Source organism: Erythrolamprus reginae, chromosome 12, assembly GCF_031021105.1.
Source record: "Erythrolamprus reginae isolate rEryReg1 chromosome 12, rEryReg1.hap1, whole genome shotgun sequence".
Lineage (NCBI taxonomy): Eukaryota > Metazoa > Chordata > Lepidosauria > Squamata > Dipsadidae > Erythrolamprus > Erythrolamprus reginae.
In genome coordinates, this window is record NC_091961.1 from 30668333 (window position 1) to 30695527 (window position 27195).

Sequence of the window (27195 nt, forward strand, 5' to 3'; positions counted from 1 at the left end):
TGTTGTGCAAGGGTCACACTGAACAAAGAATGACTTAAGTATATTTTACAGCACAGAGCACATTTATATTTCATGCACTGCAGTTGCGTACTGCAAGATTTGTGTGATAGAACTATAAGAGGCACCGTCGTCTTGTCTCAGCCTACTTACCTTCCTTGACAGATTGTACAAAGACTGGATTGTCACCACTGACTGTTAACCCAAACCCATTTTCATCCCGCTGAATAATAACACATCGTTGAACTAGACCTGTAGAGAAAAAAATAAAACAAAAAAGTGACAATGAGACATCAACATAGGCAGCAGAGAAAAATCATATGCTGGTGAAAGTTTCTCAAAGTCCACGAAATGGAAGAAAACCAAACATGGAAGATTTGAATAGAAGGTAGAAGATAGTAAGTCAATTGCCTATCAAGTACTGATTATATGAATAGAGATAGCAAGGAGAAGTTTGCTTTGTACATTGATCATTGATCGTTTGGCGGGACCCAGGAGAAGAGCCTTCTCTGTGGCGGCCCCGACCCTCTGGAACCAGCTCCCCCCGGAGATTAGAACTGCCCCCACCCTCCTTGCCTTTCGTAAAGTTCTTAAGACCCATCTCTGCCGCCAGGCATGGGGGAACTGACACATCTCCCCCGGGCCTATACAGTTTATACATGGAATGTTTGTGTGTCTGTTTGCTTTTAATAATGGGTTTTTTAGTGTTTTTTAAATTATTAGATTTGTTCTTACATTGTTCTTGTTATTGTTGTGAGCCGCCCCGAGTCTACGGAGAGGGGCGGCATACAAATCTAATAAATAAAATAAATAAATAAAAATAAATATTAATAAAGGAGAATAGTTGTAGCATAGTATCGATATGAGGGGGTCATTGGTGTCCTCTGAGCTTGTTATTACCTATGTTACCTGATGTTACCTAGTTTGGGTAAAGAAAACAATCAAGCTCAGAGAGAACTAAGGCCCCCTCACTGACCATATTCTAAATATAAATCTTTTCAAAATTGTTCTTTAAATCCGTAGTTTGGCACAGTGGTTAGAATGCAATATTGCAAATAAACTTTGCCCACTGCCAGGAATTTAATCCTGATTGACTCAGCTTTCCATCCTTCCAAGGTCAATAAAATGAGGATCCAGATTTTGGGGGGCAGTATGCTGACATTTATAAAGTGTTCAGAGAATGCTGTAAAGCACTATGGAGGGGCATATACATCTAAATGCTATTGCTATTTCCATTAAATCATCCCACACATATAACCTTTTCAAATAAAATGGACTGAAATGTCCTTATCAAAGATGACTGAAGATTCACTCAAATGTGTGCACATCTTTCCACTAGCAGGAAAGTAACCACTAATAAGCTATTTAAATTCTCAGGGAGTGGGAGCTGATCATGCTTTGAACTCATTATTACAAAGTAAATTACAGCCTTGCACACTCAACTGCGAGGAATGATCAGTCAAGTTGCTAATCTATTAAATGTCATGAAGATCCATTTTGTACTCATTCAGATATTTGCATCTTTAAAATATTACCTATCTCTCAACAAAAACTTAATTACCAGGGATGCAATCTGTTTCTCTTTTTTTGTTCAGGAAAAAAAGCCGATCATTTCAATCATATGTGGGCTACACTAATGAAAGCGCATCAGGATTTCTTTGGTGTATCTAACTCCAAATATATTTCTTCGTGTTTATGTTCAGTGACAGCTCAGATTCAAAAATCTTAATTATCAAGGATGTATCTCATTAATTGATAGTAAGCTCCTAATTAAACAATACTTTGTTGCATTTGGGAATGACAAGTTATGGGACTCAGCACATAGTGATTGATTCCACTCATATTCTTTCCCATTTATGGATGCAATTGCATTGAATCACACTAAGGAGCTCAAGGCCTGGGCTGTTTTTTCTGTTGGTATGACTTAAAAACTGACAATCCAATCATCAAAGTTTAGATTTGTTCCATGGGTTTTTATCTTGGCAACAAACTACCAAAGAGCCAGCTATTTAATTAACAGCAATTCTTACCAATTGTGCCAGGCCCATCACAGGGTAATATCATTGCATCTCTGTAATGGAAAGATTCTCTAAAGATATTGCCAATTTCTGCCTGTTTCACTGTCTCTTCCCACTGTGTGGAAAAAGATTGTCAAGGTAATAGGCTCTTATTGTTTAGATTCTACTGAGAAAAAATGGATTATTATTATTATTATTTTGATATGGTGTAAAGGGGATTTTCTATTTAATGAGGTGAATAGTATGTAAACAGTGAAGATTAACTTTTGTCTCTTGCTCTGGGTAAATCCTGGGTAACGGTCCATTGAACCATGGATAATAAAGTAGGATAGATTGATATTTTTTAAATTAAAATATGGCCATATATTTAGGAAGCTACCTTATAACTAAGAGAAATAATTGAGAAAGTGGGAGAAAAGTCCAAAAGCATCCAGTTGCTCAGATATTTGACCAATTAACATCAAATACAAAATTATGTAATACTAGTACAAAATTAAAGCAAGCATACAAATCTCACCGAATCACTGAATATCAATTCAGCTATTTAGAGCACATATGTGATGGGTAAACTAACTTTAAAGAAGAATAAAATTTGATACAGCAATAATTCTTGAACAATACAGTAGCCTGCAAATTCATTATGTAAGCAATTGCTCACACATAATGAAGAACGGAAGCATTTTTTCTCTTTGCTTATGCACTTATTTCATTTCTTTAAAAAACCTCTAACACAATACGGGGAATAAAAATGCAAGCACAAACTATCTATGGACGATTTCCCAAAGAAAGTTAATTGGATAGTCTATTCTGGTCTGTATTCTTGGTTTAACCATGCTATCAAGGTAGTGTCAAAGTTGCCTGATACAGAATAGAACTGGTTATATTGTTGATTTTTAAAAAATCCCCAAACAAAAGAAATCTTGACTATCACTTCATCTCCAATTTTAAGAAATTAAATATTACTAGGCTTGACTCAAAACATGGTGTCGAAGGTAAGGTGTAGAGAAGAAGTAATGCCTTTTCCTACAAAAACAAAATTAACCACTATTCATTTAAAATGGCCTAGCAGACAAATCCGAGGAGTAAGAAATCTTCTTAGACAAACCTTTGGCAATTCCAATCATCATCATGAAGTTTCTTTTTTTGTGAATATCCTCCTAATTTTGTTTCCAAAACTGCTATTGATTAAATGCTTTGGAATAAATGCCTTGTGACACTTTCTAGAAAATTTCACAAACATAATTTAAGAGAACATCCAAAAGAAGGCTTTTTTTAAAAAGGTACAAGTATTGATCCAGATGAAGATCTTCTATTGACTGAAATTGTTCATTCATGCCTTGATATTACGTTATACAGTGATCCCCCGGGTATTGCGATCCCGATCATTGCGAAACGGCTATATGGCGATTTTGCAACCCGGAAGTAAAAACACCATCTGTGCATGTGCGCCCTTTTTTCTATGGGCACGCATGCGTAGATGGCGCCGGGCAGATCAGCTGCTGGGCGGCTTCCCTAGGTCTTCCCCCTCTTGCTGGCGGGAGGGCGAGCGGCGGGCATCAGCGAGGAGTTTCCCCACCGCCCACGCAAACTCCTCGCTGCCACCCGCCCGCCCTTCGCCCGCCCACGCCGTTCATTCTCGCCGCTTCCCAGCTGAGTCCTGAAGCGAATTGGCTTCAGGACTCAGCTGGGAAGCGGCGCGAGCGAACGGCGCGAGCGAACGGCTTGTCCGCCGCCTGCCTGCCCTTCGCCCGCCCACGCCGTTCATTCTCGCCGCTTCCCAGCTGAGTCCTGAAGCGAATTGGCTTCAGGACTCAGCTGGGAAGCGGTGCGAGCGAGCGGCGTGGGCGGGCGAAGGGCGGGCGAGCGGCAGCGAGGAGTTTGCGTGGGCGGTGGGGAAACCCCAATCTTCGGCTCCTCGCTGCTGCAGAAGTAAAAACACCATCTGCGCATGCGCAGATGGTGTTTTTACTTCCGCAGCGCTACTTCACGAAAAACCGGTCATTGCGAGGGGTCCTGGAACGGAACCCTCGCAATACCTGGGGGATCACTGTACTGCGGTTATAATAGCAGAACCAATAATTTTAAAGTATTTTTTTGCTTATAGTTATGGCTTATAGCTATGATACAAAAAGACCTCAATAAATGAAATGAAATAGCACATGGTATCCATCTGAAAAGTAATGCAAGCAAATGTGTAAGAGATTTATGAACCTCAGTTTTTGTTTTCATAGTGATTATAATATGCAAGTGTTTTAAAAACTGTAAAGTTGATTGAAATAATTAGTAATTGTAATGGCTGGGTGATTAGAGTTCCTTGATAAGTAAAAAGCAAAATTAAGTCATACTTATATTAAAAATGTTTTCATTTAAGAGCTGTATGGGGGTTTTTTGTTAGGAAATTACAATTTCTATAAATAACTTGATTTCAACATGCCTTCTTAGAAGCATTTAAACATCTAAAATTACTTTTCTTGAGGTGCAAGCCAAAACACAGCTTGGAACTGTGCTGTAGATCTCTTTCTTCGGAATATAAAAGAAAATAACTTGATCATTTTATAGCCAACATCCTTTTAGATGTTAAGAAACAGAAAGGCTGGAAAAAAGATTGATCCCGCTAAATTGGTATTCCTTACTTACTTTATATCTTTCTGTACAGAAATCAAGGTCTATGGACCTTTCATTCAGGAAAGGAATCTCAATAGTTTTCACCTCAAAAAGTAACTGCCACCACTTTAATCTCCATTTTTTTCCCAATGTCCAAAAGCAAGCAGAAAGACTGCAGTCATCAGCAACATATAAAGCACAGTATTTTCTGCTGGAAGGTTCTTAAACAGCATCTCCTATCCAAAGCAAATATTGCAAATTTTCCACATAGATTTCAGGACTAGAAAGAAGAGGAAGGAAAGGAAGCAACCTAGGAAAGCAAATGACTACTGCAAAGAAAGGAGTGGAGCTTTCACAGTTAAATTGTAACTGAACATAGAATTTTTGCAGGAAGTCTGAGAGGAAAGGGGTTGTATTATGAAGTCATGTTTTATTATACATGTTTATGAAAAGTCAAGATAGAGCATGCAACAGAGAAAGCAAACTATAAATTCTAATATGCATCCTAAATATCCCCACGAACAAGATAGATTATAGTTATTTCACACGCACAAACCTTGTTATGCAGTGATTTCTCACAGTAGTACATTAGGAAAGACTAAGACTAATAGTTACACCTCTGTAAAATGCAATTGCAATACAATTTCTTAAATTGTTATGTAAATGGTTTCTCTACAGAAAATGTGCAAATAGCTGCAAATGGACTATATCCCCATAAAGGGATTTTAATTTGATAAAACCAAACTCACCTATTGTTGCAAACACATTTTAAAAAAATGTTTTTAAAGAGATGGCTGAGATTTATTTTATTTTATCCGCAGCCTCCACTACAGGTGTTTCTTACCTATTAATCAGGGGGACAGGGGTATCTATTTTATAAAACTTTCTATCTCCATAAAGAAGAGATAGGGATTTTTCTAAGGGGGGGAATCCAAGGAAATCTTTGGGAACTGGTTATGAGCAATAATCTTAATAGCTTTGGGTGTTTCAATTTAAGCTATGCCCAACTATTCACAGGGTTAAATAGCAGCAGACAAAAAATTAAGGCAAGCTATGAAGGTTTCTATCATGCAATTAACTGAAATGTCATTGTAGTTAGAAAGCCATCCATTCCATGCTACAGTTTTATGGAATTTTAAACATATTTCATGTGATAAACAGCAGTGGTGAGATTCATGGCTCGGCTTGGTGGGCATGACGGGGAAGGGTACTGCAAAATCTACATGCCCTCCCCACTCCAGGAGGTTACTGCAAAATCCCCATTTCCTCTTGATCAGCTGGGACTCGAGAGGCAGAGAATAGATGAGGGTGGGGCCAGTCACCAGTTTTCCAAACTACTCAGAATTTCCACTACTGGTTCTCTGAACTACTCAAAATTTCTGCTACAGGTTCTCCAGAACTGGTCAGAACAACTCTACACTTTCAGAAAATTGTTTTTAACTATAGAATGGTTAGTGTCAATTCCTCAAACTTTCCAACCCAAAGAAAAGATGTCATTTAGATCCTGGAAGACAATATAAAAAACTTCTAATATTCACTACGAATGTTAGTATCCACCAGCAAGCTTACACATTTTAAGCCACATTAAAAGCTCAGTCCTTTCCCCTGATGCAGAGTTAGCCATGCATAGCAGGGAAAAGGCAGAGAGGCCTTGAGCACACAGAACAATTGAACAGAACAAACCAAACAAAGGCACAAGGCTACAGTGGCTGCTTCAGCTTACCATAGGTCTCGGATCTACTCTCCTCTGAGCTATATTTTGTCTTCCTGGAGGAGCTATCTGCACGAAAGCAGGAGAAAAGGAGAAAGAGATATAGGAAATATGGAGACCAACATGGAAAAACTTCATTAAAAATGATTTCTACAATTGGGTTAATTCATGCAAAACACAAACAAGATATGAGCATACAGAGATGATAACATCTGAAATCAGAATGTGAAATAATAGCGGTTGACTGTATAGATAAACATCAAATGTAAAGTTCCAGAAAAAAAGAAGGCATCATAATCAAGCTCTCTCCTTTCTACAGTAAAGAGTAATTGGAAAAGATGTTTTATAAATATAAACATAGAATGCACAGTCTTTTATGCAAAGCCCTATATTTGCCAATAATACCCAGAAAATAATTAATATTTGAAGTATCCCAACTACAATGGGAAAGGGAGAAAGTCTTGGTTAGTTTGAAAATATTTTTTCTTCCATCCTTGAAATAGCTAGGGATGATGCGTTGCTTCATGGATCTCTCTTCTTAGGAGAGATACTGACAAAGGATCCTGAATATGTCTACTTGCAATGCTGTAGGGACATAGAAAAGTATAAATATACTTTCACTTCTTCAGCTATTCTTATTTCAATTTTTTTAATGTTCATTTGTATTAATTTGGCAAAATTTGGAAATATCAGCTACTTTTATACTAAAAGCCCAACTCTTAAAAAGGTCACACTTCATTCACCCTCACAGTCAAACTCTAAGGAAGTATTTATTTTTTTATGTTACAGATGGGGAAATGTTACTTTATGTTATGCAGGGAATAGCCAATTCTCCAAAATTCAAGCCTAAGAGCTACCTCGAAGATCTCATCTAAGTAAAGTGTCAACAAAGACAAGGAATAAACATTTCATCCCAGCCAGAGGTGGAACAGTGATGTGTGCTCGTCCCGTGGCTCTGAGTGCTAGCGGAGTCCAGCGCAATTCTGCTACTGCACCTGTGCGCGCAGAACCAAAAAAACCACACTGAAACACGGCCGCACCTGTGTCTCCACGCGCGATTCTGCTACTTGCGAATTGCACTGGACTCCGCTAGCACTCAGAGCCATGGGGGCGACTAAGCATCACCGTTCCACCTTAGCAGCCCACCTCTGATCCCAGCATAATGTGTTTTTTCTCTGTGGTTATACATCTTCCTATATCACACTCTACTATTTTCAAAGTTATTCTCATTTGCGGTAAATTCTTGGAGAATAACAGACAGAATAGCTTAATTGCACAAATTAAAAGCAACACACCATGTGGGGCCAAGAGGCTCACCCGCAAGCCAGTCACACAGTTAGGAGCATACAGCAGTCAGTCTGGGTTAGTAGGTTGGGGTGGGTGGAACCTTCACATGCAGACTAATTTCCAAGACAGCATTAGACTCTGAATGCAATACAGATGGTCTACAAGTACAGGGAAACAAAAGAAAGAAAATGAAAGTTGATAGAAATATAAGAACATAAGAGCATAAGAAGAGCCCTGCTGAATCAGGCCAAAGCTCATCGAGTCCAGCATTCTGTGTCACACAGTGGCCCACCAATTGTCCATGGGGATCTTGAGCAGAAAGAGAAGGCAAGACCCTCCCTTTCCCTTGACCCCCAACAAGTGGTACTCAAGGAAATCCTGCCTGCCTCAACCAACATAGAGGCAGCACTTGGACATCCGTTTCAATAACCATCTATATGCTTGGCATCCATGAATCTGCCTAATCCTGTCTTGAAGCTATCAAGGCTGACAGCTGTCATGACCTCTTCTGGAAGGGAATTCCATCAACCAAGGACCCTCTGGGTGAACAAATATTTCCCTTGATTTGTCCTCACTTTCTTACCTATGAGCTTTAGGGAGGGCCTTGTCCTAGTATTGTGTGATAGAAAAAAGAATTTTTTTCTATGCACCTTTTCTATCCCATGCATGATTTTATACACTTCGATCAAGTCACCCCTTAAATGCCATCTTTCAAGGCTGAAGAGACCAAGGCATGGTAACCTGGTATCATAAGGGAGGGGCTCCATTTCCTTTATCATTCTGGTTGCCCTAAAATAATTGGGTGCGATTTCATTCAGAAGAAAACACTCCTCAGCTCCAGAGCTGAGAAATGTTAAGCATTTGCTCCATAGGCAAGCAAACTAGCAGACAGTACAATCCATCTAGCTCCATTATCTACAGAGCAAGATCGAGCACTGAAGATAAAATGGAATGCCCACCCCAAAGGAATTCCCAAAGACAGGTGAACAGAACAACATTGTACTTTTTAAACTGCTGCACCATAATCAAGAAAAAGCCTGCAAAATAAATATAAATGTGTGCAGCTCCTCATTTATGGGCTAATTGCTAGTAATAGGCTTTTTCTTTAAGAAAATAAGAATGATCTGCTGGATCAGACCTCTGGCTTGTCTACTCCAGCAGCCTGCTCTCATGGTTTCCCAGCAGATGGCCTTGAGAGGCAATAACATTGCCATATCAATGCTAATACTGTCATCCCCATTATTTGGAAGGAAATATATATATGCAGATGAGCATAATCACAGGCAAATGAATAAAATTTAATGCAGTTTAACACTGTTGGATAGGCTTCAGACATCTGTTTCCTGAAGCTGTACACTCAAACAAAGCTTAAAGAAGTCACAATGGGCTCTGTTCGTAAGTGCAGAAAGTGTACTACAGGATGCTACATCCACAACACTAGTTTTCCAACTAAAATAAACAGAGAAGAACAGTCACAGAGTCTCAAACCGAATCAAAATGAGAACACAGGGGAAAACCAAAACGTATCTGTTATATAATCTATAAGGCTTCAAAAATTTCTCTTTACATGTGCAGTTTTCTGCCTTGGCCTTCAACTTTCTAGGTAGGTTTAAAACAAACAAAGGTCCCTTTACTATGCAACTCCCAAAGTATACAACTCAAAAATACAAGGATAAGCAACCCCACTGACAAAAATTATTCAATTAAAGTGGAAAATAAAAACTGCAGAAACCCTGTTACTGCTTTTGAATATAATACTGGCAAAAGAGGTTAGGCAACTTTTTAATTCCAAAATGGACAACAGGAAGATCTGGGTGTTCTTTGGGATGTGAAGATAATTCTACCTGTTGGGTCAAATTCATGGGCACTAATGCAGCGCTCGACCTTCTGCTTCTTGTCTGCTGGAGACTCTCTGCTCAGAATGCTGCCATGCCTGAAGCCAAACAGAAAGGGGGACAAAATCATTTTTTCCTGTATTACATAAACTGAGCTAATTTTAAGAACCCCATTAACATATGCCCATTTTCCAAATTATTTCTATTCGGGAAAACAATCTATCCAAAGGCAGGAATCCATGGTTCACTTCCTGTGTCGCAGATAATTCAATCTGGTTAGTGGGGTACAGCTAAACATATCCAAAACCTTCCATATTAGCTTATTGAAAGATGAGAGAAGACCAGTTCTTAGCAGATGCAGAAATCAAATGCTTCAAAACTTACCTTGTCGGTTTTTTGAGGGGAAACCTGAAAAACAAAATAACAAATAAGAATAGTTAGTATCATATAAATTATTTTCAGATAACAACCAATCAACGTCAGCCTCCGTGTAAAAGATTTAAGCATAATCACTTTTAATCCTTTGTTTTTATGATGCACAATTCTAAACTCCTGTTTGGTTTCCCACCAAAAACTAAAGAAAGATGGAAGATTTTAACCCCATGATCTGCTCATGGGATTCTATTCTATTATATAACAATTGTAAAGGTGTCTTTCAAGTAGTGCTTCTGTTACATAACTATTCTATTCCTTTCTTCCACATGAAAAGACTCATACTTCCTCTACCTATTGAAATAATTCATTATGATAAAATTACCAGAATCCCTAAAAATAAGATACATTGTTAAATTTGTCAGGACAATATTCTAGTATATAATTCACTCATTCAATCAATCAAACTACAGCAAAATAATTGATTTATTCCTAAATTCATTATAATAGATTTTAACAAATATACACTGTATCCTAAACTATTTAAAGCATCTATTTAAGAATCTGTTGCACACAAAAATAATTAACTCATTTCACTCTACACAAAACTCTCAACTGAAAATTGGCTATAAACTGAATAGCATTATAAAGCAATTAAGCAGCTTTATTTCAAAATTTTCAAAACTTTATAAAACCAATATTAGCATTTACAACATTTTTCAATTATGTTACTAAAACTCGGGGCAAATTTGCTTCTAGGTTTAGAGGTAAACACTCAGAAATGGATTACTGAGAATTCCATACTTATTCTCTCTTTGTCTTCATCTTTCTACGTGAAAATCTAGCTTCCAAATGAGACTGCATATGTCAAGAGGACAAATTGCATGATAGATTCTCAGAACCTTATCAGCCGCAAGCCAGATTCCAAAATCCCATTTTCCCCCTCTCCCTTCATCCATCCTGAAAGGAAGAGCAAATAGAGTAATATATTGCTGTTATGCATTGCCACTCCTTAGAGACTGGGAACTTAGAATGTTAGTCTTTCCCTTCCACTGTGAAATGTTATTTATATTTTACTGGTAGTATGCATAAAAGATCAAGATAACAAATTAGCTTAGAGAAATGTCCTATCTTTACTAAAATCCTGCTTTCTTCTGTATAATTCAATAAAAGCCAACACTAACTTTAGCATATATACAAGGAGAATATTTTTTACTCATATGAATTAGATATTTCACAGAACATGATTATATACTGAATACTTGGTTTAATATCAAACATTACCATACCTGGATTGTAGGGGCAATATGCTGGCTCTATTAAAAAGTGCTATTGCTAACATGGAGAAGAGCGGCATAAAAGTTGAATGAATGAATGAATGAATGAATGAATGAATGAATGAATGAATGAACAAATGAATGAACAAATAAATAAAATAAAATAAAATACCAACATTATCTTCCCAAAATGATGCCACACTAAAAATTATTTAGGCAGCATTTAAAAATATAGGCAATTCTATGCAACTTGTTTTTATGTAAAATTAGGGTGTTCAGGTTCAAAAAATTGAATAGTCCCAGATATCAAGGAAACCCTTTAGATATCACTTCAAGAGCTTCAATAAAATTGGTATAACAACAGATTTCTTTTTCCATAAATGTTTAAGATCAACTTCAAGCCCCGGTATTTCATAATTTTTCCCTATGCCTCAACACTAGGATGAGCCATGCTTTCATCTTTTCAAAAACTGTTATATCAGGTATGTTTTGAACAAGAGGCCTGTCTGCATATACTGTACCTCAGTGAACACTGTATCATCCAACACAGCTGAGAAAGAAACTTTGTATTTATTCAAGGAAATCTCTACAAAATAAACTTTTATTGCACTGAAATTATGAGATGATTGTTACAAAGAGTAAAAAAAAGGTTTTTCCGGCACTAAATTAAAAACCGCAACTGCTTCTGTATAGCTTATAACAATGAGGTAAAGATAGTCAGGAATATCAAAACAGGAAATCAGGGAGGGGCAGCCAACTGACAATCCTTACAAATTATCTGGAGATGACCACATCAGATGATATTGTATGAATCATCCAAAGCCCATGTACAGTATTTATCTTAAATTCTTAACACTGGAGGCATTATTGTATAATGTCTGAAGGGGGTTCAAAACGGGCACTTATTCCACTAACTTTTCAGCTCATTTCAAACTTTGGGTCTTACTCAGCAAATTATAAAAACAGTATGTTTTTCAAACATATACCACACTGTGATACATAGAATGCCATATCAAATGCAGTGTTTGGCTTCTCTGAAACTAACTCTTAAGTAGTGGATTAATGTCTATATTAGAAAACGTGTTATGCAACAGCTGAAGTTTGTTTTGTTTTGTTTTCAAAATCTAAGATAGTCTTGATTACTGAACATATAAGTAGCAATTAATGACTGTAGCTGGGCTTATAATTCTGGTCAAGATGTTATGGTTATTCAGTGGTTCACCATAATATTTTACTTGATTTTAGAATCATTTTTGCGACAGAGAGTCGCAATGGTCATTAAGGAAATCACATGGCTGTTAAGTGAACTACAGTGATACCTTGTCTTACAAACTTAATTGGTTCCGGGATGAGGTTCTTAAGGTGAAACATTTGTAAGACGAAACAATGTTTCCCATAGGAATCAATGGAAAAGTGATTAATGCATGCAAGCCCCAAAATTCACCCCTTTTGCCAGCCGAAGCGCCCGTTTTTGCACTGCTGGGATTTCCTTGAGGCTCCCCTCCGGTCTTCTGTGTTTTTGCGATGCTGCAGGGAAATCCCAGCGGGAGAATCCCAGCAGTGAAATCGCAGCATCGCAAAAACACCAAAGTCCTTGAAACCCGTGATGCTGCGATTTCACTGAGGCTCCCCTCCCTGGGAAACCCCACCTCCGGACTTCCGTTGCCAGCGAAGCACCCGTTTTGCGCTGCTGGGATTCCACTGCTGGGATTTCCCTGCAGCATCAAAAAAACACGGAAGTCCGGAGGTGGGGTTTCCCATGGAGGGGAGCCTCAGGGGAATCCCAACAGCGCAAAAACGGGTGCTTCGCTGGCAACGGAAGTCCGGAGGTGGGGCATCCCAGCGGCGGCAGTGGGTTTGTAAGGTGAAAATAGTTTGTAAGAAGAGGCAAAAAAAATCTTAAACCCCGGGTTTGTATCTCGAAAAGTTTGTATGACGAGGCGTTTGTATGATGAGGTATCACTGTACGTGGTTATCAATCAAATCCATTTTTCCTCATGAGTGGTTTTGGCGGTGGGATGCTACAATTAGTCACAAAGGTGAGCTGGCTGTCAAGACACCAAATGCAATTGTCACTGTGGGAGGGGGGCAGTTGTTACTTTAAGGATGGGTTGTATTTTTTTTTTTAGACTGCTGTAACTTCAGATAGCAGCTAAGTGACTGGTTATTAAGCAAGGACCACTAAGCTAGGACTATCTCCGTGGGGTTTTCAGGAGTGATTTCTGCCACTCTTCTTCTGAGAGAGCGAGACCGGCCAGATTCACCAAGCTGGTTTCAGGACTGAAACTCGCTGCTTCTCAGTTTCTAGCCTTGTGCCTTTAATCACTACCCTGAAGTGATTCTCAGCTGAAGTATAAACACAGGGAAACTGTAGGAGTTTAGTTACTAAAGTTTCAGCTATAGCCTAGCCATTCAGTCTTCGCTCAAGCAAACTCTTTAGCACTGTTCCATGACACTGGTCCTTGGATTTTTCCAAAAGCTGATGTCAGGATATTTCGCAGAGAAAGAACTGCATTTACAAAATCAGCAGGAAAGGAGGGTTTCCCCAGCACCTAGACTCAATGTAGCCATTGTGCTGCACTGTAAGTGGGAGCCAGAGTGTTGTCAAAGGCCTAACTTGCTGCCGAACTTGGGCTCGCTTAGGAAAAAGGGTTTTTAAATGCAACAAAAAATGCCAAACATTTCTCCTACCAAATGCTATTCTTCCCAAAGGTGTTCATTTTTTTACCCTTGATAATTCACTCTAAAAACAGGGTATTAAACTATTTTAATCATAATAAATTTACCAAACAGAACTGACTTCCATTTTCCTACTTATTCTTAATTTGCAAATAATTACTGGTAAACACCATGGAATTGAAGAATTCCATTTTATAGATTTCCAGACACCAAGATGTGGCTGCATTGGGCAAAACCTTAAATTCTGAACCAATACAATAAAGTTAAGTTGAAAAAAATCCTTCTTCTACTAACAGAGAATGCAATTTGATAAACAAAGTCTATAAAATATGTTATTATTTATATATAAAATTTGTATAGTTGCCCATCTCATTGAAGACGACTATGGGTGGCACAAACAACTAAACTGGGAAGCAAATAACATTTTATTAAATAACTGTAAACAAATCAAATAATTCTACAAGTTTGGCTCTGTAATTATGACTTCGAGAAACTGGAAGACAAAATATAGAATATAAATATATCAATTACATTTAATAATTTGGAGCTCAAGTATGCTTAATGCAAGATCTACCTAGAATCCTTTGTTTTAAAACAACAAAACTATATAAACTTCCATGCAGAGATTATCTAAATAATCAAGGGAAGACTTTATAACTCAATGACTGAAAACCTACTGTATTTTTGGGAGTAAAAGATGCACCGGAATATAATACACAGTTTAGTTTTGGGGAAGGGGAATAGGGAGAAAATCTGCCTACCAGGTATTCATCTGCCTAGTTTCCATAGTCTGGTCAGCTTCAGCACATTATTTTATCCCCTGGTTAGGGCTTAAAAAAACCTTATTCAGAGCGAGTAGCAATTTTAAAAAGCCTGCAAAGACTTAGGGCTGAAAAAAACATACTTCATAAAGAGTAACAATGAAAAAGCCTGCAAGCTGGTAAGAGCTGGGAATATCATTAGCACCTTGTTAGGGCTAGGAAAAATCTTATCAGAGCTAGTAGTAATGAAAAAGCTTGCAAACCAGGAAGATTGTTAGTAACTCATTAGGGCTGAAAAAAGCTTCAGAAAAAGCTACATTCAGAGTATAAGGTGCACCCAAATTTTCAGCCTCTTTTAGGGAGGAAAAAGGTGCATCTTATACTCTGAAAAATATGGCATGTTTGATGCAGGAGAATCGAAATTTTGAGCATCTTTGAAGGGGCTGGGAAAGAACCATGTCTAAAAATAGGTAACACTGAGCTAGGTGGATCAAGAGTCGTTTTTCATATAAAGCACCTGTTTATTTTACCTACCACAGTCATAACTATAGTAAGCCCAATAAGCTTACAGCAATTTTAATTGTTATATCTATTAGCTGCATTTCACATGCTTTGCATCATTAAACAGCTATTAAGATCGTCTACTTCAAATCTGTGCAAGGAACATTTAAGCTAATTTTAGACTGTACTTGAAGGAGTTGAACAATTAGATTTCTCTGGTACCCAAAATATTTTTATCTTCTATGTAACAGGGTACTGAAACGGGGCATTGGTCTTACCCGATACCCCAGTGTGCTGAGAGAGAATCCAAGGAAAGAGTTAACACTGCCTTTCTGCCTGGAGACTGAATCATCAAACTGGTCACACCTCCTACGCCTGGTGCACCCCCAGTTTCGAAGAAGACATAGCGATTAACTTGACGTATCAACAATGCTGGTTCAGGCCACTCCCGGTCTTTTGGACCATACGCATTTGCTGGCTGGAGTATTCTGGGAGTTGAAGTCCAAATATCTTCAAGTTGCCAAGGTTGGGAAACACTGTTGTAACTGGTGTTATTATGATGTCTCCAGCAACTGGTTGTTCTTATAAAACTTACAATTCTTTCACTACTAAAGGCTCTATTCTATTTTAAAAGGGTCCCTACTTATCTTGCTGTATGGCTCATTTACTAAGATGACAAGTAATGCTCTAGCTCACCCCCCAGTACTATACTATTTTCACAATGTTTATTTTTCACTGCACCTGGTTATAATTCTACTCTACGCTCAACTAGACTTTTGCCAGGCTTCCAATGCTGCTTTCCCCTCAATTTCTCTCATTTAACCCTGTTGAATATTTTTACACGGCTTCCCAGTTGTGAACATTTCATTTGTTTGCCTACTGCTGCTTTCCTCTGGTCTGCCAATTATAAACCACATTAGGAACAATATTCAGGAATCAGGGCCTTCCTCTCGCAAGAATAAAGGTTAAGAGATCAGTTCAAAGAGGAGTTTGCAACTTAACCAACATGGGGAAGAGAGTGAGCAGTGGAGAGACGTGTTTTCTTTTTCTGCCCCAATAAACCTAATTAGGATTGTGAGCAGTGCTGGCAGGAGAGAAATTTCTTCACGCTACACTGTCTGTTTGTGTTTGATTAATGTAAATCTTCTCAAGACTCTAACCATGCCCTAGGCAATATGATGGCTGTAGTTCTCTTAACCAGCATCTATGCAACTGAAGAAAGTAAAACACAGAACAGAATGGGGACCTTCTCAAGACTCTCTCCCTTAATCTATTCTGGTGACACAGTTTCAACAATGGGCTTGAATGCTGCTTTACTGAATGTCACTATGTCACAATGCTAAACTAGACATTTCTATCAGGAATAAGAAAATAAAAACATCACACACACCCCAGAAATAATCATTAAATGCAGAAGAGGAAGAATCGGCATTGTTTGTTGCAATGTTCATATATTTGACAAGATGTAATTTACCGGTAATTACTTGTTGAACAGATATATCAATTTTCATAATCAATGCCAAGCTAAGGTAGAGGATCCAATCTGTTCCAATAATGTTACCAAAATGATATTAGAAACAATTACTATAAAGCAGTGTTTCCCAACCTTGGCAACTTGAAGATATCTGGACTTCAACTCCCAGAATTCCCCAGCCAGCATTCGCTGGCTGGGGAATTCTGGGAGTTGAAGTCCAAATATCTTCAAGTTGCCAAGGTTGGGAAACACTGCTATAAAGTATAATGAATTTTTGTTTATATTTCAGTTCACCGCAAGTATGTGTCAATATGTGTCAGCATATCATTCAGCACTTTGTTTCTGAATGTTTCAATGCATGGAATGACACAGATATCGTGGAGGAAGAAAAATACGAACCAATTCTGGAAGATCTGTTCCTCATTCTTTAAATTTCTCTTAAGTATTAAATAATCTAATCACCTCAGGTCCCTCTCCATAAACAAACATGATAAGTAAATTAAGTAAATTATCTCAATTAGTTTAAGATTGAAGAAACCATATTTTTAAATTCTATAAACCAAACATATCTTTGTGAGCAACCAATTCATTTTACAGTTGCACAAAGTAACTTTACATCACTAAAGTGTGCTAAAATCAATATTTCATGTACAGTATTTCAAATTTTCTCAAAATGGCTTCCCTTCCCAAAACCTCTATTTGTTTTGCTTCATTGCTTCAGACTTTCAGAAAATATATGCGTCTATCAACAAGAAATCTAGTATGGTTGCTTTTAAATTATAGGTTTTTAAGAGTGTTAGTCACACAATTAACATTCTTTTGTCTATTGATTTAAGTTTGGCCCGTCTTTTTAAATGAGGCGGAGCTTGAAGAACACTATAGAGGTATAGATGGCTACACAGGTGCCCACGCACATTAAGTTTTTAAGTCCAATTTTATTTTTCTCTGTTTCAGCTTAACAGAAACATTTATTCTTTGCAAGAACTCCCCAATCAGAAGCTTTCTGACATAACAACAAAGTAGCTGTAAATATTTATATGGAATTCACAGACCTTTACTCCAAAGTTAGGCATGGGAAATGAGCCGATTCTCAGAGCTATGCACAGCAGATATGGAGAAATCTCCAAGGAACAGAGGCCTCATCACTAATGGGAGTTGAATGGCAATGAATGCATACAGTGCTATTAAACAGCCTTAGATTTCCCTTTGGCAAGATTTATTATTAGTGATACTATATAAACACCCTGAGAATACCAAACAGCTCACAGAAATGCGATTTTTTGAGAAATGCGAAACAATACCTTGATAATAAAGTTCATGGCTAAGAGTTTAAATGCTAACATTCAATGCAATTTATCACCAGAGGAGAAGGTGAACATATTCAGCCAGAGGTGGAGGGGGGAACATATTGCAGATGTTCAAAAAGAACCAATTTCTGTTTTAAAAAGTATAGACTGTATCTATAAAATCATGAGTCTGGGAGATACAAATAAAATTGACTCCTATCCTATTTCCAAAGTTACACTGTTAACAGAGAATAATTCTGCAATATTGCCTCATTAATTCTGGTAAGTGGAATTCTTTTTCCACATAGTAGTTAAAACAAATATTATGGCAAATAAAAACATAAGATCTAAACACTGTTAATTATATACTTTCTTAAACAAAGAAAACTCAGTTGTTCTCCAACATTAAATAAACAAGTCAGTTGGTCATTTCATAACTAAGCATATTAATCTTGACATACTTCTTTAGTTCACATCCGGAAGTTTTTAGTGTCAAGGAATGAAGATCAGGGGAAAATATTTCGGCAATATGAACAAGTGGGCAAACTTCATATTTCTAGGAAAGATACAGTTTTTAAAAATACATTGTATAAGTTTTCAAGAATCAGTTGCTCTTTCAAAGGAGAGAAACAAGATATCTAAAAATTGTTTATTTGTTGAAACACTGCCAAAGCTTTCTTCTCATCCATGAATTAGGAATCCATGGGTATTTTAGTCTGTCATGCCTCATGCACATATCAATGTGACAGAAGGTAAAATGGAAAGGTAACCATACCCCTGGGGAAAGAAAACCATCATATATTTTACTACTAGTATTTCTATGCTGCTTTTTTTAACCTCATCTTTTAATTAACAATCTGTTGACTAATTTAACTGCACAAGCATTCCAGGGTCATAGACCTACACACACAGAAAGAACCTTTGGCCTGAGGTGCAGTTGTGATCAATGTGGCAGCTACATCAGGCCAACAGAGGGCAGGGTAGAGACTTAAGCCTCCATTTGTCCACCACAAAGGAGCATAACATGTAGGAGCAATGCAAGGGAATGTACATCGGATATTTGATGTATTTGATTATCATCTGTGGTTCAAATGTCAATTTTGGGTTGATTTGTCTGAGGATCTATTTGTTTTCTTGGCTGTCCATGGCATTCTCAGGTGTTTTCTCTAACATCAAATTTCAAAAGCTTTTATATCCTATACAGTATTGACATTTTTATTATGATTTACACTGCTACAGTTGTAAAGTTATATTTAATAATATAACTGTATAACTATAGCATTATCTCCTTCCTACCGGTTTTCCAGAAAGCTGTTAAAACCTGGCTTTTCCAGCAGGAAATTAAGACTAATCTGATTAAACAGGAATTAAGACTGATTGTTGCAAATATAGTTTTATAATACATGTGATTTTAGTGATGTTTTTAATTGTTTTTTTACTTATATTGTATTTATACTTGTTAGCCGCTCAGTGTCCACTTGGAGTGAGCGGCATATAAATGCAACCAATCAATCAATAAATAAATAGATATCATAATAATGATAATAACCTGTATTTATTACAGGTACTGTAAACTGTGCTGGGTCCAGTTGGATTGAGACAGTGCATTAACTACATATATAAAAATAATATTTTAAAAGATTATCAGCTGCTCCTTTTATTTAACACCTGCCAACAATTGGCAAACCCCAGTAATGAATAATAATACAAAGAGTTCAGACAACTCTAAAATCCTCACACTAGATGGGAGATCTCTAAATTGAGATAGCTGGGAATACTGCCATCTTTTGCCATTTCCTATCTCCCAAACGAAAGCAGTTGTTGTTGTTATTATTATTATTATTATTATTATTATTATTATTATTATTATTATTATTTATTAGATTTGTATGCCGCCCCTCTCCGTAGACTCGGGGCGGCTCAAATAAACTAAAAAAATTCTATTCTAAAAATAGAAAATTGACAAATAATTCCCTCATAAACCGAAATGCCAACAAGTATCTGATGTACAGTATATTCTCTTTCAAGGAAAATCAGCTTTTTAGGATGCTAGCATAGGTTAAGAGTGGGCAAAACAGTTTAAACAAGAGTAGACCAATGACTTTATGAACTTGGGTTTTGTAAAACCCAGCTCTAGATAATCACTTCCGCTTCTGAAACCACAATGGCTTGCACAAAACTAACCACAACTTTTTTTTGTTTGCATTTTTTCATCGAATTGTAGAATCAATCATACTACCAGTTTTGAGAGCATATTCTTTTAATGATAAAGTAGTTCAATTTTTGATCAAATCACTGCAGAATGACAATGAATTTGCTCAAATACCTCAGTCACATCTTTGTAGTCCTCATTTTGTTAAGCAGCAAATTAAATTATTCCAAATACACTGCCCTAACAAAGCCACACCTCATTCATGTGGATACAAGCACACAACTAAGTAGTTTTCCCCTTTGGCAATCTGCACATGTCACTTCTTTATCTATACTGAGGCCCATATTGTTAATTCACACCTTGTGCTTCATGCCACATCGCCCAATGAGATCATAATAAAGACAGCGTAATTTTGCTGAATTGTTTAAACAAGCAGAGGTTTAAAGTACAATATCCCAAAATCATCACATCCTGTTGCAAGCCTAAAGATAAAAATAAAAACCTTATACTGTATAGTCCTTGACTTGCAACAGTTTGTTTAGTGACCCTTCAAAGTTATAACACCACTGAAAAAAGTGACTCATGACCATTATTCACACTTATGACCACTGCAGCATAAACATGGTTTACATTCAGATGCTTGGCAAATGGTTTATATTTATAACAGCTGCAAATGTCTCAGGATCATTTGATCCTCTTTTGTGATGTTCTAAAAAGCAAAGTGAACGGGGAAGGCAGATTCACATAACAATCGTGTTACTATTGAAACTGCTGCAGTGATTCCCTTAGCAACTATGACAAGAAAGCTTGTAAAATGTAGCAAAATTCACTTAATAACTGTTCCACTTAGCAACCAAAAATTTGGGCTCCATTGTGGTCATAAATTGAAGACTGCCTGTACTTCAAATATCAGTAGGGCATGAAAAGAATGCATGAAACTTTTGTGGTCAGAAATTAGCACACCAATACTATTTTATGTTTTTTACAAATCCATGGGGGCATTACAGGCTATTAATGCCATATAAAGATCAATAGTTTGGCCAAGATCCTAAAAAATGTGAAAGAACATACTATAAGATCTTTTCTTTACAGGCTGCCAAGTACTTGTAAAATATTTCCAAAGGATTAAAATAATCCAAACAAAAAAGCAACCTTAAGATCAGACAGTCCACTTCCTTTTCCCATTTTTTTATAACTGTGTTCATAATACACATTATGAAAATTCCGCTTGTTTTCCCCTAGTAATTTTAAAGTGTCTTTTTTGCTGAAATTTGTCCCATATAAAACTTGTATTTTCCTTGATTTGCTCCTCCTTCTGCCACTTTAATTAAAGATTGTGCTTTCAAAACTAAAATAATGAATGTACATATATACATTCTAATTACGCTACCGCCTTAGGGTAAGTAACAAGCTAATAACAAGCTAAAGAAATTATAGGCATGATGTTTTTTTTAAAAAAGACTTATTAAATCTGAGGTTAAATTATAACCTTTCCATAGCCTTTTCTAATCTTGAAAACCATCCTCTATCAGATCCATACACATTTCCATACGTTGCATTTTATTCTTTAAACAGTGAATGTACAACTTCCTATCTTTTTATTTAACCTCTGGCTGCTTCTCATAAACAAACATGTATTGTTTATTTATGCATCATCCTTTACAAACAATTTCATGGGGGGGAAGTGCTGGGTTAGAGGGAGAAAAAAAATTAACATAATCCACCCTTTAAATTCATCTGAACAATACCAAGGCTGTTAATAAGTAGTCTGGGTGTGCTGTGTATTTTATTATTAACACTGATTTTCATATTTAAAAAAACACAGATTGTTCATCACATATCACAAGATACATTCAACAAATGCTAATTTCAAAATTAAAACCAACATTAATCAGGAAAGAGCAGCTGTAAAGCAACTGTAGATTGCTTCATAGTATATAACTGATGGCGAACCTATGGCACGTGTGCCACAGGTGCCACACAGAGCCCTCTCTGTAGGCATGTGCTCTCTTTTGGATTCTGTCATGTGCATATGCGTAAGTTGCTCTCTTCCAGGTTCGGTTGCTCTGGCATGTGCATGAGGTCCAGTTTTGGAACTCGGTGCCGAAAAAGTTAGCCGTCACTGGTATATAAAGTTGTTTTATAGTATTGTTAACAAAACATACTAAGCAAACAGCCAAGGCATCAGGAGATGGAGCACTGGTTTACCTGAACAATCTTCTCTGTGTGCTGCAGGGAGAGTCCAAGCATGAGATAAACTTTGGTTGGTTGCCAAGGGACTGAGTTATTTTTAGATTGAAGCACGCCCTCTCTGCTCCACCAGCTCTTGACGTATCAGTTTTCAAAGGAGTGATCATCAGATGGCGGACATACAAGGTAGAGACGTAGCAACCCTAGACCTCAGAAAGCCAGGGCACGTTTGAACTCTCCCCACAGAGCACACAGAAGATCCTTCAGGTAAGCCAATGCTCCTTCTCCTGTGCGCTGCTAAGTAAGCTATGACAAAATCTGACCAGTTACAGGCACATCATAGCATTCCAAAATGGCCACCGCCAGTAACGGAGGATTAAAAAACCTCCTAGCTGCAATTAGACCCTCCCATGGACGTGGTGAAATTGAAGCCAATCCTGGGCTTCAGACCATTCACCAGATAATGCGGCTGTAGAGGAGTGTAAAACACCTTTTACCTAATTTCACTCCCTGCAGAGTATAGAAGTGTATAGCCCTGTAGGGCAGGGACTCTAGCTGCCTCAGTAGTTTGGCAGTGGTGATTCTTGTCGGTGTACCAACTAACCTGCACGTACACACCGACAGCAACAAGATACTCAAAGTCAATACCAAGGTCCAGGAAAGTGAGAGTCCAAGCAGAAATTCAGTTGTTTGCTCAAGGTAGATGAGATAGAAAAAAGCATGCCCCTCTTGCCGACTGAGTTTTGAAAACTGACACATCAAGAACCAGTGGAGCAGAGAGGGCAGGCTGCAAATCTAAAAATAACTCAGTCCCTTGGCAAAGGAGAAAAGATTATCTCATGCTTGGACTCTCCTTATAGTTCATAAAAGTGTAGTAAAGTTTTGTAAAAATTTAAAACACCCTGAGGTTATGAACAATGGAAATCCCTGTATTCCTAAACATGAAGTGTTTTACTTAATCTGGTATCTTGAAATATGTTGTGATTGCAACTCCTGGAATTCTCAGTCAACTGAGTTGGGGAAATATATCAAGGAATTTTCTGTTTGAGCAACAGTACAAACCTAACGTATTCAAATACATTAACAGAAAGAGGCCATGATAGGAAAGGACATGTTCACATTTACTTGAATAGAGTGTACGCCTTTGGGATTATTTTTAACATTAATGGGAAATTAACCATGTTTAATTTTCCCCCAAAACACTTTTTTCGTCCACACTGAAATTCAATGATTTTTTTCTAAAATGTGCAGTATCATCTTGCAATTCTGAGCTGCAGGAACAGAGCATCACACAAAGACAAAATGTGCTGGGGGAGGGGGATGCCCTTAATTTCATTCAGAACCTTAACAAGGATCACTTCTACATCACTACTTATATTTAAGAGTGGACACCCAATGGTGCTTTTTCAACTGAACAGCCATTTGCCTGGGATAGGATCAGAACTCTTTTCCTGGGCAGAGGGTTGAACTAGATGACATCCAAGATCCTTTCGAACCATATAACCCTAACTTTTAAATAAAGAAATATCTATGGCTATTTTTTTATTCAAACATTAAATCCACAGCAAATTGTTAACATTAACACAAACTTACTCACCTCCAATTCTCATATATCTACAAAGTTGTTAGTAATAAACTACAGAGGGATTCAGAATAATGGGTATATCTTAATAACTACAGAATTTAATACAACTCTGGGGAAAAAATCATAAAGCAGCTCTCACATACAGGTATTTGGCAGCCAATCTGAAATATGAAGATTGAATAAGTTTCCTTCATATGGTGGTATATCCAAAAATGATGCTCTGAATGCAATGAAAATAACCCAGTATATCATTTCTCTGAATCTTTTAGTTCTCTCTAGATATTAATAATTTATGTCATAAGTTCAATGCAACCAAACAATTACATATATTGGGCCAGCAAGTATCATGTCTCCACCCAAGCAATTATCTCAGCTTTCTTCAAAACCAGAAAAGCAAGATCTAGCATCAGTTACTGACAGAAGCCTAGACATAATAACATATCCATCTACTTGTAACCAACAGAAAAACTTTAAACTTTTACTAAGGAGGAGAAAGGAAAGGAAAGGAAAGGAGAAGAACTAAGCAAAGATTATGTTCCACATTACATATGGCCCTCCTGAAACTTTGCTAAAGAAAAGTGAAATGTCCATTAGATAAGTACAAACTTTTCTGTAATTTCTCATGCCCCACTAAAACAAATTGTCTAGATAGTCACCCCAAAGTTTTGTACAGAAAAGGCTACTGTATATTGAAGTCTTTAGACTTCTTCTTTCCAAACCAGCTTGAGGGTTCCCTACATTTTAAAAAGTGGCTCTAAGGCAACATAACTTATTACACACTTCAAGTGACCCTTTCCCATGGGAACCAATGCAGCGCTGTTTAATTGCCTTGTCTGATGTGTCCTTTTTCAGGTCACTCATTTATAGCTTTGTCTTCCTCTCAAGATTGTTGTGGTAGGAAGCTACATATGCACTGTGAAATATCTGATCACAAAATGGATTGTATTAATTCTTTCACAACATGGTAGCAATTCTTCAATGTGTACTTTGTGAAATTAACCTGATAAATGGAATTTCAATAACTGAAATGAATTAATTGCCTTATGATTTATATTATGGTCTTCAACAGGTTTTTTCTGATGAGTCAAGGAGACTGTGATTAACAATCTGGGTTAAAAATACTTTTATCCCGCTGTTCAAATAAAGAGCAGTTCAATAATTTACTTGCTTGAACATTAGATAATCAAGATGAAAAAGTATGTTGATCTAGCTTTTGTGAAAGTACAAAAACAACAAACTGAATTTCTGGAACTGAGTGAGTCTTGATTGTGCAGCTGAGAATCAGAAAGGATATATGGTGTATGGACATATACTCAGAAGACAATAGAAGTTAATCAAGTAAATTAATAACAATTGCACTATAATTCTATACATGTCTGTTCTGAAAAAAGTCCCTGGAACTCAGCTAAACTCATTCAGATTATGTAACCTCAATTTCAGCATCTAGGCAGGGGGTAGAAAGCAACAATTAAAAAATCCACTGTAAGTCATTATATAAATCCTTTTCCATTCAAATAGATTTTACAGAAAATACCCAAGAGAAGGGGCATCAGGTTTTTTTAAAAAAAAAAACGTACTCATAAATTTGCTCTAGGATTAGTGTTTATTTCTATAAAATTAAAAAAAACATAAAACATGCCATGTCTATAAAAAGTTTTAAAAGAGCATAATTTGGAAAATGCATGAAAAGAATGTCTAGGTTGCAAATTTTAAAAAGGCAGGTACATTCAATGTTTCTAGGCTGTAGCGACATAATATGCCAGAGTTCACATTTTAGGATTTTTCTAAATTCCATCCGAGCCCCAGCTTGCCCAGCAATGAAGAATAAAAACTTGTATCTAACTAAGCTCAGCTATGTATTCCCTATCGCAAATGATACAAGACAGAAAATGTCCAAAGCTTTTCTGCAATCAGGCTGGAATAGAAACACCCTTTTTATTCAGTTACTCAGTGCTGAAGAAATATTTTGTTATATTTCAATTTAATTTCAATGTCAATTCATGGACTCAAGCATAGGCCTCACTGATTTCAGTAGGCCTTATTACCAGATAAATGTTTAAAGAACTGTTTTGTATTATCGCACATTATTATCTAATTTGAGAATAAAATATTTTAAAAGAAGCAAGTCATTCAAGTGTTCTAAAGGAATTGTATGAGATAATACAGACATACAGATATTAAATGAAGCTAATAGAGGGAAACAAATTTCATACCCCTAAGGAATATCAAGCAGGAAATTTATGGTGTAGCTCAAGAGGCAATGAGGTTATATATTTTAATGTCATTGAAATAGCAAATACCCTGTCTTAACATATAAAGACTATTAAACTCACTTCATACTAATGACAGCAGGAACATCCAAAATAATCATCCTTCCTATCAATAAAAGATCAATAAAATTAGAAGAATATGATTTCAACTACATAAAAATTAGAGGCATATTGAAATATCCCAATGAACTGAATGGAATAGATGGGAGGAACTGGATGGAAATGAATGAAGATCATTTGTGAGGCTATTTCAATTATCAGCAAAAATGTGCCACAACCCATTTCTCAGCAGTTCCAGCCTCATCTACATATCCCTAAACCAGGGGTGGTTTGCTAGCCGGAACGCTAAATTGGGCTCGCCGTGGCGGCTCATGAGTGCTAGCGGGGCTAGCACGATTTTCCTTCTGCACCTGTGGAAGTAGCAAAATCGCCCACGGAACCGCAGGTGCACCTGTGTTTCGGCATGCGCAGAAGCAAAAAAACTCACTGAAACACGGGTGGACCTGTAGCTCTGTGCACGATTTTGCTACCTCCACCGGGGCAGAAGCAAAATCGCGCTGGCCCTGCTAGCACTCACGAACCTTGGCGAGCCCAATTTAGCGTTCCGGTTAGCAGCCCACCCCACCCTAAACCATACATAAAATATAAAATGTACACCAAAAGAAATGTTCCATTTACACTTCCTTTTTTACTCCTCTCAAGTCACACTGCTTAAAACAGAATTTCAGCAAACTACAAAATTAGAAACTTATAAGCAGATTCTCAAAATATAACATCATTAATCCAATCTGCCTCATTAACATCATAAAATAAAAATATGCACTTTTGATCCACAGTTTGGTTAAACATTTGCTTTAGTGAACATACTCTTTTACTGAAACAAACTGGACCTATTCCCCAGAACATGATGGACAGGGGATGGACAGGTATGCTAGAAGTACTGCAACTGTGAAAACATTCTCCTGCAATCCCACCAGTGACTTCTAAACTAAGTTTCTGTAAGACTTTAAGGCACAGAGAAATTAATGATTTTAACACAAAGCCACTACTACAAAGTTCTCTGGAACAGCTGCAAGTAGTTTAAGCAGATGCAATTTTATCTATTGCACATGACTGAAGAAATAGCAAACTGCCAAAAGTAGCAATCAGGTAATCTTGTTATTGCATTACAGAGACCATTTATATACAGCTTGGTA

General features: G+C 37.2%; 1 protein-coding gene across 6 annotated transcripts in view; it reads right to left on the minus strand.

The window, feature by feature from the left end:
• The window catches only part of ARHGEF12 (Rho guanine nucleotide exchange factor 12), a 78202-nt gene that overhangs the window by 47475 nt on the left and 3532 nt on the right, over positions 1-27195 (minus strand). For all 6 annotated transcript variants that reach the window (XR_011560421.1, XM_070765312.1, XM_070765311.1 and 3 more), the window contains exons 2-5: positions 9837-9860; positions 9462-9550; positions 6343-6399; positions 151-249 (exon numbers count right to left, since the gene is read on the minus strand). Coding sequence is in view for 5 of the 6 variants with exons in the window: in XM_070765312.1 (XP_070621413.1) it covers positions 151-249; positions 6343-6399; positions 9462-9550; positions 9837-9860 (269 nt within the window). In the remaining variant the exon portion in view is untranslated. The remainder of the gene's footprint in view (positions 1-150; positions 250-6342; positions 6400-9461; positions 9551-9836; positions 9861-27195) is intronic.